The sequence below is a fragment of the Rhodamnia argentea genome, chromosome 7 (assembly GCF_020921035.1).
Source record: "Rhodamnia argentea isolate NSW1041297 chromosome 7, ASM2092103v1, whole genome shotgun sequence".
Taxonomy (NCBI): domain Eukaryota; kingdom Viridiplantae; phylum Streptophyta; class Magnoliopsida; order Myrtales; family Myrtaceae; genus Rhodamnia; species Rhodamnia argentea.
The window spans coordinates 11,222,604-11,239,566 of NC_063156.1; the positions used below are offsets into that span (position 1 = coordinate 11,222,604).

Sequence of the window (16,963 nt, forward strand, 5' to 3'; positions counted from 1 at the left end):
AGCAAGGCTCCACCCTTGCTAGATCCAGAGGGTAAGCCTCACTCAGCCCCTACCAAGGCTCGCACCTGGCTAGTTGATGGCCATTGGCTAGAGGATGAATGAAACAAAATAAAACAATGAAAAAGGAAAATAATAAAAATAAAAATATTATAAAAAATTTAGAAAAAGTTAATAAAAATTATTCATGTTAGCTCCGGCCATTCTCTATTGCTTAGTCCGCCACCTTAGCAAATTCATGCCAAAATTGCCCGAGAGAACTAAATTGATAAATCATCAAAAAGTTTAGGATTTAATTGACAAATCATCAAAATGTGTAAAAGTTAATTGACACAATTGGAAGGTTTGATATTAAATTGGAAAGTTGTCAAAATGTTTAGGATTAAATTTGCAAAATCGAAAAGAATAGGACTGAATTGGCCGTCGTATAGTAGAATTAAGACTTTTTGGATAGATTTCCCTAGTTCCAATTCCCACATCCATTCCAGCAGTCCTTGACCTTAAAGATCATCTCCATCTCTATGCAAAGGACTTTGAATCATTTCTCCAATAGGGTCCCCAAGAGAGATCCAATTGACATCCCAAAGGGATTTATCATGCAAGCCCGAGGCCTTCTGCCAACCCTAGACGCCTTATTGCACTGCGACACTAAGTTCTGAAAACCAAAAGAGATCGTCCGCGAAGAAGAGTTGCGAGACTTCGGGCCAGTTCTAGATGGGAGACTTTCCCTTAGGTTTTTTTTTTTCTTTTGGGCGTCACACGTGGTATTTTTCCTTAACGATGGTTACAAATCATGAATTCTTCTTCCCAAGATAAAACCAACTTGGTCGGGACTAGTCGGATCTAGATCTGTCAAATGGGTGGACCGAATCATAAACGATCCACATCAAAAAGATATATTTAATCCGTTTATGACCAATTTATTACAATATAAATATAGTGAATCATACATGTCTCGACTCATATTTATAAATTATTCTAATATTTAATCAAATCTAGGAAACTCATTGAGTGAGCGAGCGCGAGATGAGTGAGGCAACCGTATGACTCACTCTTTATTCTCTCTCGCCCTCACTCGATCACGCGCTCATTCACTCCGCACTCTTACCTCAATTTGGTTATGAATTTTTATAAATTGATTAAATGTGAAAGTAATTTAAGACTATGGGTCGAGTTAGGTAGTGCTACATGCAGAAACCCTAGCGATATTCCTCCTAGATCGAAAGAACATCATCGCATGACGCCCATCATTTCATCCTCAAAATACCTTATCAGTGTGATCCCAAACAATTTGTTCAGTTTGAAAGAGATCTTTTAAGTCATCGACGACATGTTTCTTCAAATCTTATTTCATTAACGCTGCTCTTAAATGGAAAGAGTACCTTTCTTTCTTCTTCTGAGAATGGCCAGTGTGTGATTGTATTCCGCACACTCGAGAGCCAATCCGAATACTTCCTTCACTATTTGGAATTGACTGACAAGATGGTACTGTAATCGCGTTCCACTTCGGAGGCATTAGGCCCCCGATGATATTGAACTTACGTTCCAAGTAAATTCGTAATTACCCTCAATCAAAGTTCGAACACAACAATAGAGAAATTCGTGTTGTTATATGTTACAAGAGAACGAATAGAGTCGATCTAAGTTAGACGTGAATTAACGTGAAAAGAAACTCGTAACGCTACGTGGAAAGAGCATGCGATCGCCGCATAAATTTGGTCTTCCATATGTAAAGGATAATTGGATCCCTAGTGAATGCATTAAAATTCTTGCATCGGGAAAATTATCTAATCGGTCTTAAATCTATTGTACGGGTGCCAATTCTATCTTAAACTTTTTAATTTTGCCAGTTTAATCCTAAACTTTTGCATAAATTTTTAATGTAATAATTATGGCCAATTTTCATGCAAATCGTTAACGTGACGACATGCCACATAAGACAAACAATGATGACTAGACCGCCAAGCCGGACATATCTGGTAAAAATTGACAGAAATGACTACATTGGAATTTTATACAAAAGCTTAGGGACGAAATTGGCAAAATGAAAAAATTTAGGATTGAATTGACATCCTTACAATAAGTTTATGAATGATTGGGTAAATTTTCTTGCATGCATCTTAATTGAATTTTGAATTGTCTTTACCATTTGCGTTGAATAATCAAATAATATTCTAGAATAGTTATTTATGAAATGCATGGCATAACAAGCGCAAAAAAAAAAAAACACTTTTTAAGCAGTCCATTAAGAAAAATTTACAGCTTAGAGTACTGATTATTCACATGATACACACAATCAGCATTTTGAAATTGAATTATTTCAAATTAAATATATTTAATTAATGCTTTCAAGAAGATCGTTCACATGATTTTGTTTTAGCAGCCAAGTGATGTCCAAGCTAGTTTTCATGCTCCCCAACAAAGTCTGCCTTCCTATACAATCTTAAGGGCATACTTCCCTACATCGATTGATATGGTGCATTCAGTATTTTACTTTTAAAGTGCTCTCAACAAGACTAGTTAAACTTATAAGTATAAAAGCAAATTCTCTAAATTTACAGAAGTGTGAGTTAGTCCACCACAACATGTGCCGCCATTGTCCGTCACTTTGCGTGGTTGCGGGGAAAATTACTAAAAAAGTCCTAAATTTATTATAATTGCGCTAATTTAGTCTTAAACTTTTTTTGGATGATTTAGTCCTAAATATTTTGCAATTGTGTCATTTCAGTCCATCCGGTGAATTTTAGGCGGCCGGCGCTGACATGAACGCCGGCTGGCCGCGATCGAATATTTTAATAATTTTTTAAAATTTTTTATGATTTTTTTATTTTTCCTTTTTTTTGGCCGGCTGGAGGGGAGTTGGGGAGGGGAGAGGGCAGAAAAAAAAAAGGAAAAAAGAAAAAAAAAACATAAAAACATAAAAATTATAAAAAAAATTTAAAAAAATATTGAAATATTCGATCGCCGACCGGCCGGCGTTCACATCAGCACCAGCTGGCCGGCATCCAAGCTAGCATCGGCGGGCCAAAATTTTCTGGATGGATTGAAATGACACAATTGTAAAATGTTTATGACTGAATCAGCAAAAAAAAAAAAAAGTTTAGGACTGAATTGGGGCAATTGCAATATGTTTATGACTTTTTTGATAATTTCCCCCGTGGTTGCATTATTGACACGAGTCAAGTCGGCCTGTGGCCTTACCCCGCCCTTTCATTTTGGAGATGATTGTTTGACATCATCTTAATAAGATCAATTTGTTCTTGACATAGAAATGCCACGTCAAACAACTAAAATGATGACTTTTGGATGGAGGATCAATGGGTGTAACATTTGAAATTAGATCGAAAGTTGATAATTTTTTTTAATAAAAAAAAGTTCGAAACTGATTCGAGATCGGATCAAAAGTTTTGAGTTTTTTTTTTGTAGACAACAAAATTGGGGCAAAATTAAGAATGAAACTAAAGTTTGGAATTTTCTTTTAGTAAAAAAAAAAAGGTCCGAAGCAGAATTGGGATTGAAAATGGACAATTTTTCGGGTAATTTAGGCCTTCTCATCTCACGAGGACCACTTTTCCAAGTGGCTTGATCCCATTGGCTAGGCTGGATAACCGAATAGGAATTAAGCAATGTAGGAAAGATAACCCAGCAATTAAACAAGAAAACCAAGAAAGGAAATCCAACTAATAACTAATTAAAAATTATTTTCGACCAAAAAAAAGTAATTAAAAATTATAAAACAGAAAAATTCCAAATCCAAAAAAAATATATATATATTAACAAAGAGGAAAAACATAAAGGGCAAAAAAAAAAAAAAAAAACCCTTCCCTCCCCCTCTCTCCTCCTTTGTCGAAACGAAGCCAATCGCCTGCTATTCTTCCTCTCTGCTATCATCCCCTCGACTCGAGCCCGTCTCCCATTCATGCATCGTCGTATCCACTAGCGTAGAAAAACCCCGTTCTTGTGTCTCTCTCTCTCTCTCTCTCTCTCTCTCTCTTCGTTTCTTGGTTTACCATCTTTTCGGAGCCGCCTCGTTGCAATGCTTGAAGTTGAAGATCTAGCTTCGAATCGCGCGCGCTCGAGTGATTCGCGAGATGGGTTATGAGGTTTTGGACAGCAGTGGTAAGTCAATTACATGGGTTCCTTCTCTTCCTCGTCCCGGTTGATTTCGGACAATGGAAGTTCTTGTCTTTCCTTTTCTCGAGATTGATCCTTTCCCGAAGCTGTTTGTGGGTGTTATTGAAAATGGGTCTCGCCATATGGGAAGAACTGTGGGTCTTTTTTCCTTCCCCCCCTGTTCAATTTGCTGGGCTGTGGGGATTTTGTTGCCGGAAAGGGTTCGCTCGAGGTGGTTCTGTGAGGCATAGGGTTTAGGGTTTTGTTCGTCCGGAGGTGCTGTCTTTTTGGAGAGTCTCATGGTTAGGTCATCGTTCGGGAATGTGGATTTACGTTTCGATTTCGTATGTCGTGATATTGTAGATTGAATTGGGGATCTGATGGCTGTCTAGTTCACGAATTGATTTTGGGACTGTTGGGAAGCTTCATATATGATAGGTGAATCAGGGATTAAGAGAAGTTGCAAGTCCACGGTAGGTAGAACAGGAGTCTCGGAAGAGGAACTATGTTGTAATATCTACTGGCTTGCGTAAGTTTTTAGCTGTTGCTTGTCCTGTGAATGTGATTTGGTACTTCTTGTACACATCCTTTCATCAAATCTTCAGCAATTATTCTTCTATGCTTAGCATGTATTCCCTGAACTCATTAGAAAGAAGTCGCTACCTCTCTGAAAAGTAGCTGCAGTTGTTGAGAATGACACTGATAGATTACTTATTGCTGGGACTGAGGACCAATGTGCCTGCCTGAATTCAAATAGCGTTGTCATTTTAGTCAACCATGTATGTCACTAAACGTAGCTCCAATATCCCAATTCCAAATTAGTACTAGCAGACACATGTTTTTCATAGGATCAATATTTCTGTTATCTCCCAAGCTGATTTCCTCAGAATCATTTTCTTTGCCTGGCACTTCCCTGAGGACCATTCGAGTTTCCATGGTATCAGCTCATGCAGATAGCATCGGTCGTAACCTTACGCATATCGTAAACAAGACAATGGCAGTGGCAATGTCATAGGATCCATGCAACGTTGTCAGTACTTTTGCAAAGCTTGGGCACAAGAACTTCATAGTCCATACAGACAAGGGCGTTCCGAAATATTTATTAGGACAAGATGAGTTGTTGGTTCGTGAATGGTGAAAGTTTGCAATTAGATGTGCTTACATATGAAATATTAATCTACTCATATGAAAGCATCGATATTCTTCTAGGAACATGTTTGGACCTTCGGTAAGAACATTTGGTACTAGAGTTGCATACCCTGAGCAGCTTTTGTAAAGAAAAAGATGGCCCTCTGCAGATTATAAGTTTAGTACAATAATATGAACTGATCTTAAAGCTTGCTTATACTTCAGTTATGAGTGTTGAGAAAGCTTCTCTCTAAAAACATTATTGAAAAATAGCTTTCATGGCTTATTAGTGCCCTTTGTTGTTTCTTAGCTTGCACTCAACCTTAGGGAGCTTGCCTAGCAGATAGAGACTTGTGACATTCAACGCATCCAATTGAAATCTTTCTGCATGTGGCTTAGGCCCCTGGGAACAGTTCCTCCAAAGAGGGGATACAACTTCTGAGTTGCGATTTAGTAATTGTAAGTGGAAAGAGTAGAAGCCGCATTTATCATTGTTGGGTGCATAGTGCACACCTGATGAAAAATGGGCAAAATATTCAACAGAAACTCTGTAAGTTGTTACAATATTGTAATGTCTGATGGCTACTATTTGCATCAAGATTCAAAATTCAAAACTCCACTTTACCATTCGTGAGATCATCAGCATTTAATTTTTTTTTCTCCTTTCTTATGATTGCAGGAACTGACGATGATCTTCCTCCCTCAACTCAGAACAGGAATTCAAGACAAGGACGCAGTGCAGGCAATGGAAGGTCTCTTCTAGGTTCTGTTCCACCAAGGATGTACAACAACATGGAGGCCCAAATTCATCATTTGGAGCAAGAAGCGTACTCTTCCGTTCTTCGTGCCTTTAAAGCTCAGTCAGATGCTATTACCTGGGTAATTACCTAATAAGTTTTTGACTTATTAGTTTATTCCCTCTGCATCTTCGTCTCAATTTTCCTTGTGCTTCTATGTCAGGAAAAAGAGAGTTTGATCACAGAACTTAGGAAGGAACTTAGAGTTTCAGATGATGAACACAGAGAGCTTCTGTCGAGAGTTAATTCTGATGACATCATCCGAAGGATAAGGTTTGAGCATTTCAAAATTTCTGTATGCTTAGATCATGGGAAGTCTTTATTTTATCCTTTTCTATGTTGATTATTTTTGCATTGTTTCAGGGAGTGGAGACAGGCAGGTGGACATCAAGCTGCCATGCTGGGGACCGCCCCGCCTATGCACGATGTATTACCCAGTCCTACAATTTCAGCATCTCGCAAGAAGCAAAAGACATCCCAATCGGTATCTTCTTGCTTATTTATCTTCATGGGTTGTGGCTTTCTTAAACTCCCCAGATTTTTCCATTGTCTTAAATTGGCTTGGGCATTTTCTTGACTAAGAAAGCTTAGTTTCAGTTTTAATTTTTTTTTTGGGCAAAAGTTTCACTAATTGATTATTTTCAAGTTTATCTCAAACTCTCATATCACATGTTTTACTTTATATAACTTGGTAGGTTCGGTCTATGCCTGGTTTGTCCTCAGTCAATCCTATTCAATATCCTTCTTCTGCCCCTCCTATTAGTAGACAGTATAGTCATCGCAGTTCTACTGGCGTTCATCCTGCAAATGCACCTGGAGAAGCGGATCCACTTATTGGAAGAAAAGTGTGGACGAGATGGCCTGATGACAACAACTTCTATGAGGCTGTCATCACTGATTATAACCCTGTCGAGGTATGGTGTAGGGGCTCTGTTTGTATGGCCTTTCAGTCATTGCAATAAGCCACATTCGAAGACCAAATAAAGCAGTATTTTATCTAAAAAATGACAAAATAATAGAGTGATCATGATGCCTATATTTGTGTCTTTCAAGATTTTGATTGTTTCATGCAAAAATTGTCATAATTTTAAAAATAGTAGCGAAAATAAAAAGACAAAACCCAAAGTTGATTTTAAAATAGGGGCTCTGTTTGTGTGGCCTTTCAGTCAGTGCAATAAGCCACATCCGAAGAACAAATGAAGCAGTATTTTATCTAAAAAATTACATAATAATAGAGTGACCATGAGGGCCTATATTTGTGTTTTTCAAGATTTTGATTGTTTCATGCAAAATTGTAATAGTTTTGAAAATAGTAGCGAAAGTAAAAAGACAAAACCCAAAGATAAAAGCCAAATCAAACGCCCATACATTTCCCAGGAAGTGAGTGTGCATCTCCCCCAACAAATTACTTCAAGACCTAGAGCTTGTTTGATAAATGAAAAAAAAAAAAGCAAATTTAAATTTTGATTTTGAATTCTTACAATTCTAGAGGTTGAAAATGAAAATAAAAATTGGTTTGAATAGCTGAAAATTTGATAGGAGTTATCATTTGTTTCTTACCATGTATTGTAGATAATGAATTAAGTGAATCTTTGAATTAATCGAATCATTTAGATCAAAAATGGAAAAGAAAGTCTCTAAAGGTAGAACGCACCTGGAAGTAATTGGCACGTCAAACATGCTTAATATTATTAAATACTGAATCTTTCAGCTATCTGCTCTTGATACTTTCATTAAGCAGGTTCTAGGAGAGAGGTTAACTATATTTTAGATGCCCATGGGCAGTCTTGGTCAAATTTGAGTTCTTTCCTTCACTTCCTTTTTCATTTAGTTGAAATCTTTGCAGTGGGTTATGAGATAAATATTGCACACTATTTTCTATAGCAGTGAAACACATAAACGTGTCGTAAAATTATGAAGCTGATGTCATTTATGCTTAACATTGTATCCACCCTGTTAGTAAAAACAACAGAAGAAAAGCAATGCCTGCAAATTTAACATTATATCTTACAATTTATCTGCTTCAAGCTTGGTCTTGTTGAAGATGTTACTGTTTCAGATATTATGCAGAAGTTATTTGTCAAATGTGTGGATTTATGAGGGATGTGCTCGTTTACATTTATGGAGAAAATGCTCATTTATATCTACTGTGAAACTTATGTCCAGGGAAGACATGCTCTGGTATATGACATACATACTACCAATGAGACTTGGGAGTGGGTTGATCTCAAAGAGGTTGGTTATAACTTGGTCTTTTTGGTTTGATTTCTTGTATGGATTAGCCAAATTGGTACTACGGCTTGACTTGGTGGTGGTTCTTCCTTTCAAAGACACAAGGTCTCGAGTTATTTTGAGAAAGATCATGCAACGTGAATCTCAGCCTATTAAAGTTTTGAACCGCAAAATTATGGGTTTGGCTCCTCAATCTTGATTAGTTGCTCTTTTGAAATACAAATGGGGGAGTTCTCAAGTTTGTGGGAATTTTGGAATGTCTGTATAAAAATTCATTAGGTGACTGATGAAATTATGGTGATTGCATTTGCATTTCTTTGATGATCTATACCTAGGTACACACTTAGTTTTGCTACATTACATGCTTATTGAGGCTTGTGGAGGTCCCTCTTGACATGTTCTATTTGATATGATATGCAGATATCTCCTCAAGACATTCGATGGGACGGTGATGATCTTGCCGTAGCACATCGCAGTGGTCCAGGGCAAGGCTTAAAGAAATCTTCAGCCCGTAGTGGAGCAGTCCTTGGTTCTGGAAGGGGTAGAGGACCTACTAAAAGCCAATCCAAGAAAGAATTTTTGCCATTACAAAATGGTGCTAAAAAGAAGCTCCCGGATGATATCGAGTTATTTAACACAGACACTTTGGTAAAAGAGGTACAAGAATGCACCACCCATTTTCTTAACGTACTGTTGGTTGGTTTTGGTCTTTTATATCCCTGGGAACATGATGCCAGGTGGAGAGGGTTTTTGATGCAAGCCATCCTGATCCGGCTGAGATTGCGAAGGCCAAGAAATTGCTGAAGGTGACACTACTAATACTCTCTCTCTCTCTCTTCCACCTCCACAACACCACCCCCCCCCAAAACCCAACCCAACCCAATTTCCCTTTGATCGCCCTGCATTTTGGTGTGTAACGGAAATTTGTGTGATGCAGGAACATGAACAGGCGCTTGTTGATGCCATTGCGAGGCTAGGTGAAACCTCTGATGGTGAAAGCGGTAATGGATACATCTGCACATAAATTATTTGGTGCTCCATTGTTTACATGTTGCTATCTTCTGATGCTGATATTAGCCAGCTCTGATTTGTGTAAAATGAAAGCTTCACGCTTTTTGCTGAACAATAACAATGTTCAATTTCTAGAGCCCTGAGCTTGTATCATTTTTAAGGCAAAGCGGTGGTGGTGAATATATGGCAGAACAAATTGGCAATTATTTGGCTTAGATCTGCAAGTTGTCCTGGAACTTTTGAGCTCTCTTTTAAAGTTTTCTCCTTTATCGAGTTGTATCATCCAACAATGCTGATTTTAACCTATCGATGATGTAAATACTTGGATGAACTGCTGCAGTGGAATATTGAGAGGAAATGCTTTCCAAGTTTCCGCATTTTCCCCTGCAACTTGTTCTTTATTGAGTAGTTTTCTGCAGATGATCGATGTTGTCACACCCTTGAGTAAACTCCTTTTTTTCTGTCTTCCATATTCTAGCTTGTTGATAGCGTTACTGTTGCCTAACTTGTACTTTTCTCCTACTCAGATGGAGAACAGGGACATTTGATGGAGCAGCATTGAAGAGAGAAATGCCAAGTGTGAGAACGAAAGAGTTCGATTTCTGTTCTAATGGTGTTTTCCTTGAAGACGGGAGTGGTGGATGATAATTATTGAGAAGCGGAACGCTTCCTTGAGCTGGATATTTCGCATTGGCTTCCGTCTTTTGATAACATCAAAGAACAACTGGCATTATTTAATCGGGAGCTGGAAGGCTATCGATTGTTTAGCATGTACTGACATGAAGAGATTTTTGTAGGTTCTATGACTATTGACTGGTTGCCCTTGGACATTACGTCGTTTGCCAATTTGCAACCAACCAAGATAGAGATTGATCTTCCAACAACAGCACGTATATATTTCTCCCAAAGCGTAAATTTGCTATAACCAAGACCAAGTGAGCATGGTAATGAGCTATTTATGCCCAGCAAATATCAACAGCATCGCCTAAAAAGTTGGACTGCACAAAAGTACCTCAAAACTCTTGCGCATCCGGTTTCCTATAAAAGATCGAGTTCACTCCTCCCGAATTAGCCAATGATCTAACAATGCGTGCAGCTGCTCAGCTTACGGAACCTGGCAGCTCCATCGCTTAATGTGGATTACCGGAGCAGTTCCCTCTGATTGAGCTGCAAGGTGCATGCTCAAACTTTGTCTGTAGAGCATTGAGTATGTGCTCCTTTCCTCAGATGTGCTCCTTGCTCAACCTGTTAAACCAGAGAATGAGAGATACGCTGTAGAACTAAGCACCCAGTAAAAGTGTCAATAACAGTAATAATAATTCTTTTGAAAGATAAGGTTAAATTGGAGTGCCACTAAAACAGAGACACTTCACATCATTGTCCCGCGACAATTAAGTAGAAGGGCAGTATATCAGGGGGTGAATACAGAGTTTTTGCACCGCCAGAATAACTGTTCTAGGAATTAAGAAATGGATGTTCATCAAGACAAAATCGACCATGTAGCACACCCATGGCAAAGGCAAAGGCAATGATTGACACTGAAACGAAGAGCTAATGTGCCAGCATGGGAGGATGTTAAATTTTATTGAGGCAACTATAAGCTAACCTCCACCAACAAAAATATTGGAACAAGGTATTAATGCCACTCAACGTGAAAACAGATCTGCAAATAGACAAGTGACTTTCAACTCCAATTTTATACCTTTTGATGCCTGCCACCAACGCTTATTTACCCTGACCTGTTTTTGGTAACGTGCCACGTGACACCCAGTTAGTCCCACAATTTCACATGCTACGGAGTGGTGGGTATACAGAACCAAAATTGTTAGATTTTGATAGAAATGAACCAGGCCAAGCGAATTGAGGCCTCAAGGAATGAACCTAATAAACTAAGTCAAAGCTGGAACAAGATCACCTACTGTAGGTATCAGCATTGGCATTGTAGATATGAAGTAAATGAAGACTATCCAAATAACTTAAAAGCAGGCAAGACCTGTCATCCTTGTCAGATTTCCCCTGCATTAAACTAATCTAGCAATAGTGCCTTCACCGTAGATTGAGCATCAGATTTCATATACCAAGAGTACTAACAATATGACTTCATATCCAGCTAGAACACCAAAAGCAACTTTATCTTGTAAGTAATTTTCAGCATAATAATGCTACAAAGAAAACAGAATTTATTTAGCTCAATTGAGAAGGCAGGAGAACAATTGTGAAAATGCACAATTGACACAGACAACTGCTTATTTAGCTCAAATACCCAACTTCATGGAACAAATCAAGAGGAATCATATTGAAGTCATTTTGGAAAAAATCAACAGTGCAGCCTATGTAATTTGTTTCACCTTGCACGATCGTGAGCCACTTCTCATGCTCTTGCTCTTCATTTCAAATTTTAGAAAGTAATTTTTCCCATATTTGGGAAATTGGGGATATGGGGTGTTTGAAGTAGCTAAGCAAGTTTACCCCAACTCTTGCTTTTGGATTATCAAATCCCTTCTCTGCTTTTGTCAGTACCAACTTATATTTTTGGAGATTTGCTGATGTTTGCGATGGCTGAATTGTTTCGGAGTATGGATATGTGTGGGTCAAGAGGTGCGAATTTGTTTCCGCATTCACTAGAACAAAATCTCCTCAGTTATGTCATTGGTAGTGTCCGTCATTTTCACAAGTGTAGCGGAGAGAAGCATCAAGAACAAAACAAAAGGCATATTCCAGTCCAATGCAATCACACAGAGAGGGAAAGAAGAAAGGAAGGAGAGAGATGAAAAGTTGTTGTTGTTCTTAGTCCCATTTGCCACGTAGACTCCATCATTACTTTGAACTTGAATTCGTCTCAAAAAAACCATGTTGGACTAAAAAATTTATTTTACAAGCCACATAGTGCGAATTGCCCCATGCTGTTGCTGAAGGCACTTGAGTGATCGTTTTCTCTAGAGATGCAGCACTCAAGTGATCGTTCGCAAAATATTGGCACTGAAGTGAGCGCTGCACAAAAGTTAGGCACTTCTTGTGTCCTTTTCTAGTTAAGTTCACTAAAAGTAGAAATAACACTTTCCAAAATACTTTGAAATAAAATAATTGCACATTTTAGTAGAGTTCCTTCAAAGGTTTAAATTTCCAAAGCACATTTAATAAGACTTAGCAAGTGTTCCAGCGGAACTTTTTAACATCTTCCATATAACTAAGTTTAAGGTATCACAGAGTTCTTATAGCCCACGAAGATTCGGAGACAGAAGGATGTGTAGGATGTAGCACCAGATCCCTTACTATCATATGATTCATTATCGCCGCCTACATTACTTAGTGATATTTTGACTTCCCCGCAATTTCTAGTTTCCTGTTAGAGAAACTTATCAGATATAATTGACACATGGACCTAGATGCAAGCTACCATCTAAGAGACCAATGTGAGAACCCAACTAATATAAATCTAACTCTGCAACAGAAAAAGTTTGTCACTTATATTATTTGAAATCTCTTGAGAAAAACAGCAATCGAATTTAAAGTTTAGGCCAATATAAGGCCCTTTGGGGATGCGAACTAGCTTAGCTGTTGGTGGTGCCAAGGACTAGATCAAAGCGAACCACAGGCAAGAATTTGGAGGTTCAAAAGAGATGAATCGAACACGGAGAGAGATAGTAGGAGATATGATCAGTCATAATATCAATGGAACCTAAACGCTATGCCTGCAAGGAAAACAATAACTGGCAACACAAATAGCATGAAAACACTCAGATCCAACACAAACAACACCATGCACCCAAATCATGAATCCGCAATTTGATCACATACATTCAACAACAAAATGCCAGAAGACAAAACTCAATCACCTAACCATCCAGCAGAATAACCCCCAATTGTCCCCCCGATCCTCCCCTCAGATATGCTATTGAATCAGAACCAAGGACAGCACACAGATTCAGCATCAACAAGAATAGTACCTGAAAGGCAGCCCGATCCCGAGACCCACCAACCCACAATCAAAGCTTTACGATCAGGCATGACGAGGCACTACAAATCGAGAAGCAACATTAGCAACATACCCTGGAACTCACAGAACCCAGAGAAAAAAGCTAAAGCCACCCAAAACTCCTCCATCACCGACCAGCACAAACTGAACAGAACACGACCAATCCGCCATAATCCCACCACCGAAAGAGGAAGACGAAATTACCTGCCGAGAACTCATCCTCAGCTTTCGGGGTTGAGGAATTCGCCTTCTAGAGAGAGAGAGAGAGAATGGATTTGAGCAATATCAGAGACCACGAAAAGGGAAGAGTAGGAATGACCTGGGCATAAACTATGGATTAATGGTGGAGATTGGAGTGAGTAATGACTCGTCCATTTCCAATCGACAAACGCCAAAAAGAGATCCTTTGTGTGGTGTGAAAGCACCCGTCCAAGCCCATTAACTCCTCTTTATTTCATCCTCCAAATTAGCTTCTCAAATGTGTAACCATTACAAAATCGGATCCAAGCGGCGCGCTCATCGGATCAAACCGGCCTTGCCCGATCTGTTTCAGGTCAGTTCGGTTCTCAATTCCGAACCTTGGAAGAACCGGTTCCGATTGCATAATCGGTTCCAAAGTTGAACCGATCTAGAATACCTGTTTAATATAGAAATTAGTTAGATGCAACTAGGGAGAATAAGGACCGACCCCTCCCACTTTGAAGTAGGCACGCAAGACCTCTTAACGAGCAAGCCTTTACTAGTCATATGTTAAAGAAATAAATTTGTGTTATCAATTATATGATTTTTCAGAAAGCTAATCCGATTCTTCGGAAGAATCAAGAACTTGCTGGAATCGACCGGTTCGGTTCCACGATGATTCCAAGCATAACCGGTTCGATACACGAATCTAACCTTTCGGAACCGAGACCTAAAGGGTAGATTTAGGGTTTCAAATCCTGAACCCACCAACTTCAAAACCAATCACCATGAAAAATAGTTGGGTGCCCAAAAAGTAAAGAGTATTTACTAAAATCCTACGGCGTAATATCACGGAATTGGAAAATCAAAGATCGTGCAAGCCCAATGGCACATGATCACGAAAGACTGCGGTTTAAATGAAATGAGAAGCGACTTCAAATTCGAGTCGACGAAAAAAATGTTAGATTGTAGTCGCATTTTGGGTTCTATGGTTTACAACATTACCTAAGTAGACTTGAGTTTTCTTAAGAGATAAAAGGGTCCTCTTGTAGATGACTTATTGAGTTTGAGTTTCCGAGTTATAATTCCCGAATCCCTAGCAAACATTATAAGATTTTGTAAGCAATTTTGTTAACAAGTGTCTTGAGGGCCCTTGTTAAGCCTCAATATAAAGAAAGGTTGTAATTTCCATTGTGTTGTCTCTCTCACATAACGTGCAATCATAATATTGAGAATCAAAATATTTCCTTACTACGTGTACTTAATAAGTGCCATGAAACGCTCATTTATCCTTTTGTAAATGAGATCTCAAACTCCTCTTGCAAGTCAAAACTCCAAATCCGTTTACCTATCAATGCCAATCGTGATTAAACCTCCCCATTTTCATCCCAAAATATATCGAGTATACTTGGTTAGAAGCTTCATTTCCAAAGAGAAAAAGCTCAGTATAATTTGGCATCAAGCAAGAGGCGCAATAATTAAGTACATAGGAAAATTATGCAACCCATTACCCTTTCCATCCACAATTCATATGAAATGCACCAACATGACAAAGCGGCATCGACGGAATGCCATGAGCTTTTTGAACCCAAAACAAGGTGCTTGGGGTTAGAGCTTTGCCAGGAATTTAGAGATGTGAAATTAAGATTTTAGAGATTGCAAAATGTTGTGAGTGAACAGCAGAAGTCCGATACCTTCACCCGAGAAGATTGCCAAAAGGGAACCTAAGTCTGAATTGTTAACATATCCGGTTGGACCCACAATTGTTCAAAAGCTTAAACCAATTAGTTATGAGCCAACTAGGATACATTAATTGCTCCACACCACATTAATTCTCCAGTGTGGAACTTCTATAACACAACTCACATGTGCTCTCTCATCTTTGGTCTCTTTCTCCAAATCGAATTATGAAGGCCGATATTAGGCCCGCGTTGCTACACTACAACGTCCACCACCCAAAAATCAAGTTGGTCACTAGATTACTTCTTTAAGATATTTGCCAAGGACCGAAGCCGATTAGGAGCTTACCAATCAATCATCGGCTCTAATACTATTTGTTGGGTGATCTTGAGCCTCTTTCACTCCAAAAGTTGACTCAAAGAATGAAACTTTTCCTCACATTTATGAACCAACACTAGCCCATTCCATAATCGGTGTGTGATAACTCCAACAATCTTCCCCTTACATATGAGGCCTAGGTTGGAGCAAGAACAACCCGTGTCTTACGTGTAACTGTTGGGTTCGAACTTGTTGATAAACATCGAGTGCAATCTTCAATTGTGTCCATTGGAAGCAATAGCAAGAGGTGGGCCATCTTAAAGCTTCATTGATAGAAAAACTCAAAGTGTGAGAAATTGACAATGTGTTGACACAAAAATTGGCCAAGTCTCCGATCGTCGACCCAGACTGGAAAAGATTGGGTAAGACTTTGTTGAGGTGAAATTTGCAAATTCCTTTAGGTGGGCAACTATAGGTGATCGACAAAAGCGGTCAAAAGTTATCAATATGAGACACAAGATAAAATTACCGAGTGTTGAGTCACGAGTGTCAATAAATGAGACTTTCTTTACTCGATAAAGGAATCAAAGCTGAAGTAAAAAAATCAATGAATCAAGTACAAGATAAATGTTCAAGTAAGGAAACCAACAATATCAACTAGAATTATAACAATCCATTTAATCGCGAAGCCGACACGACCAACAATTTGTAAAGCCATAAATCTTGGAAGCCACAAATGATAATGGCAAAAAAACATACAGAAAGAGGAGTTGCAAGTTGCGGAAGAAATCGTCAACATGAAGTGAGTGATGATGCCATGGTCGTTGAAATAGTGAATCTTTTGAAACAATATGTAAAGCATGTTATTAAATTCTAAAAGTCATGTAAGATGTTTATTTGCTTGCTTTGTAACTATTGTTAACCATTCTTAATAGGTATAAGTATTAGGACTATGATTTGAGGAAACGATTGTCAATCAATCAATGAAAATCAGTTCTTCAATCTTACTTTCCCGATATCTTTACATTCCAGTATATTTTTTTGTGGCTGGTCGCGATTGCCTCTAGACTTTGTACCTTTAACTCGCCAATCCACATTTTCAAGAATCAAGAAAGGATTCTTTGTTAATTTTCGTATTGATCCACACTTTTAAGGTGCTTCGTCAAAACTTTTGGGCGAAACATCTTTTTGGCAAGCTTAGTAGTACTTCTTTGTTCATTTGAGGAAGCTACCATAGCGAGAACCAACACCAACAAGAGGTAGACGTGTTGCTCGTAACAACCACACAGTACTATAAATTGGGAATGAAGTTGCCATAAACTCATAATCTTTAGCCATTAATCGAGCAATAGAAGAAAGCCAAAGCGATGGGACATAGGGGTGAGCAAGATGGATCGACCAAATCGGATTGCAAACTGCCTAAACTAGACCAACGGATTTGGTCCAAATCTGGAGGTCACCAATTCGGTCTCGATTCCTCAAGGTGGAATCGGCGTTTGTCCTGTTGGGTTCCCGGCTCCCGGGGGACCGG

General features: G+C 38.7%; 1 protein-coding gene and 1 long non-coding RNA gene across 3 annotated transcripts; one reads left to right on the forward strand and one right to left on the reverse strand.

Annotated features, from left to right (window-relative positions):
- Positions 1-3,802: 3,802 nt before the first annotated feature.
- LOC115737747 (protein EMSY-LIKE 1-like) lies at positions 3,803-10,135 on the forward strand. Of its 2 annotated transcripts, none has more exons than XM_030670068.2 (10): positions 3,803-4,116; positions 5,918-6,117; positions 6,199-6,308; positions 6,399-6,519; positions 6,731-6,949; positions 8,202-8,270; positions 8,688-8,924; positions 9,005-9,073; positions 9,205-9,268; positions 9,806-10,135. In XM_030670068.2, exons 1-10 carry the CDS (start codon positions 4,089-4,091, stop codon positions 9,838-9,840), a joined length of 1,152 nt encoding a protein of 383 aa, XP_030525928.1. In that variant the 5' UTR covers positions 3,803-4,088; the 3' UTR covers positions 9,841-10,135. The 2 variants fall into 2 exon arrangements, with proteins under 2 accessions (XP_030525928.1, XP_030525930.1); XM_030670070.2 differs by having other exon boundaries at positions 5,950-6,117.
- On the reverse strand, positions 9,900-13,529 carry LOC125316020. The gene is made up of 3 exons (XR_007199320.1): positions 13,459-13,529; positions 13,226-13,295; positions 9,900-10,523 (listed from the first exon to the last, which is right to left on the reverse strand). It is a non-coding gene; the product is annotated as an uncharacterized LOC125316020 (long non-coding RNA).
- Between the last annotated feature and the right edge of the window lie 3,434 nt (positions 13,530-16,963).

Bases quoted from the DNA above. Each gene is read 5' to 3' on its own strand.
- LOC115737747 (XM_030670068.2), top strand. From the start codon at position 4,089: ATGGGTTATGAGGTTTTGGACAGCAGTG. The intron at 6,309-6,398 runs GTTTGAGCATTT...GCATTGTTTCAG, and splicing joins GACATCATCCGAAGGATAAG to GGAGTGGAGACAGGCAGGTG. The intron at 8,925-9,004 runs GTACAAGAATGC...ACATGATGCCAG, and splicing joins CAGACACTTTGGTAAAAGAG to GTGGAGAGGGTTTTTGATGC.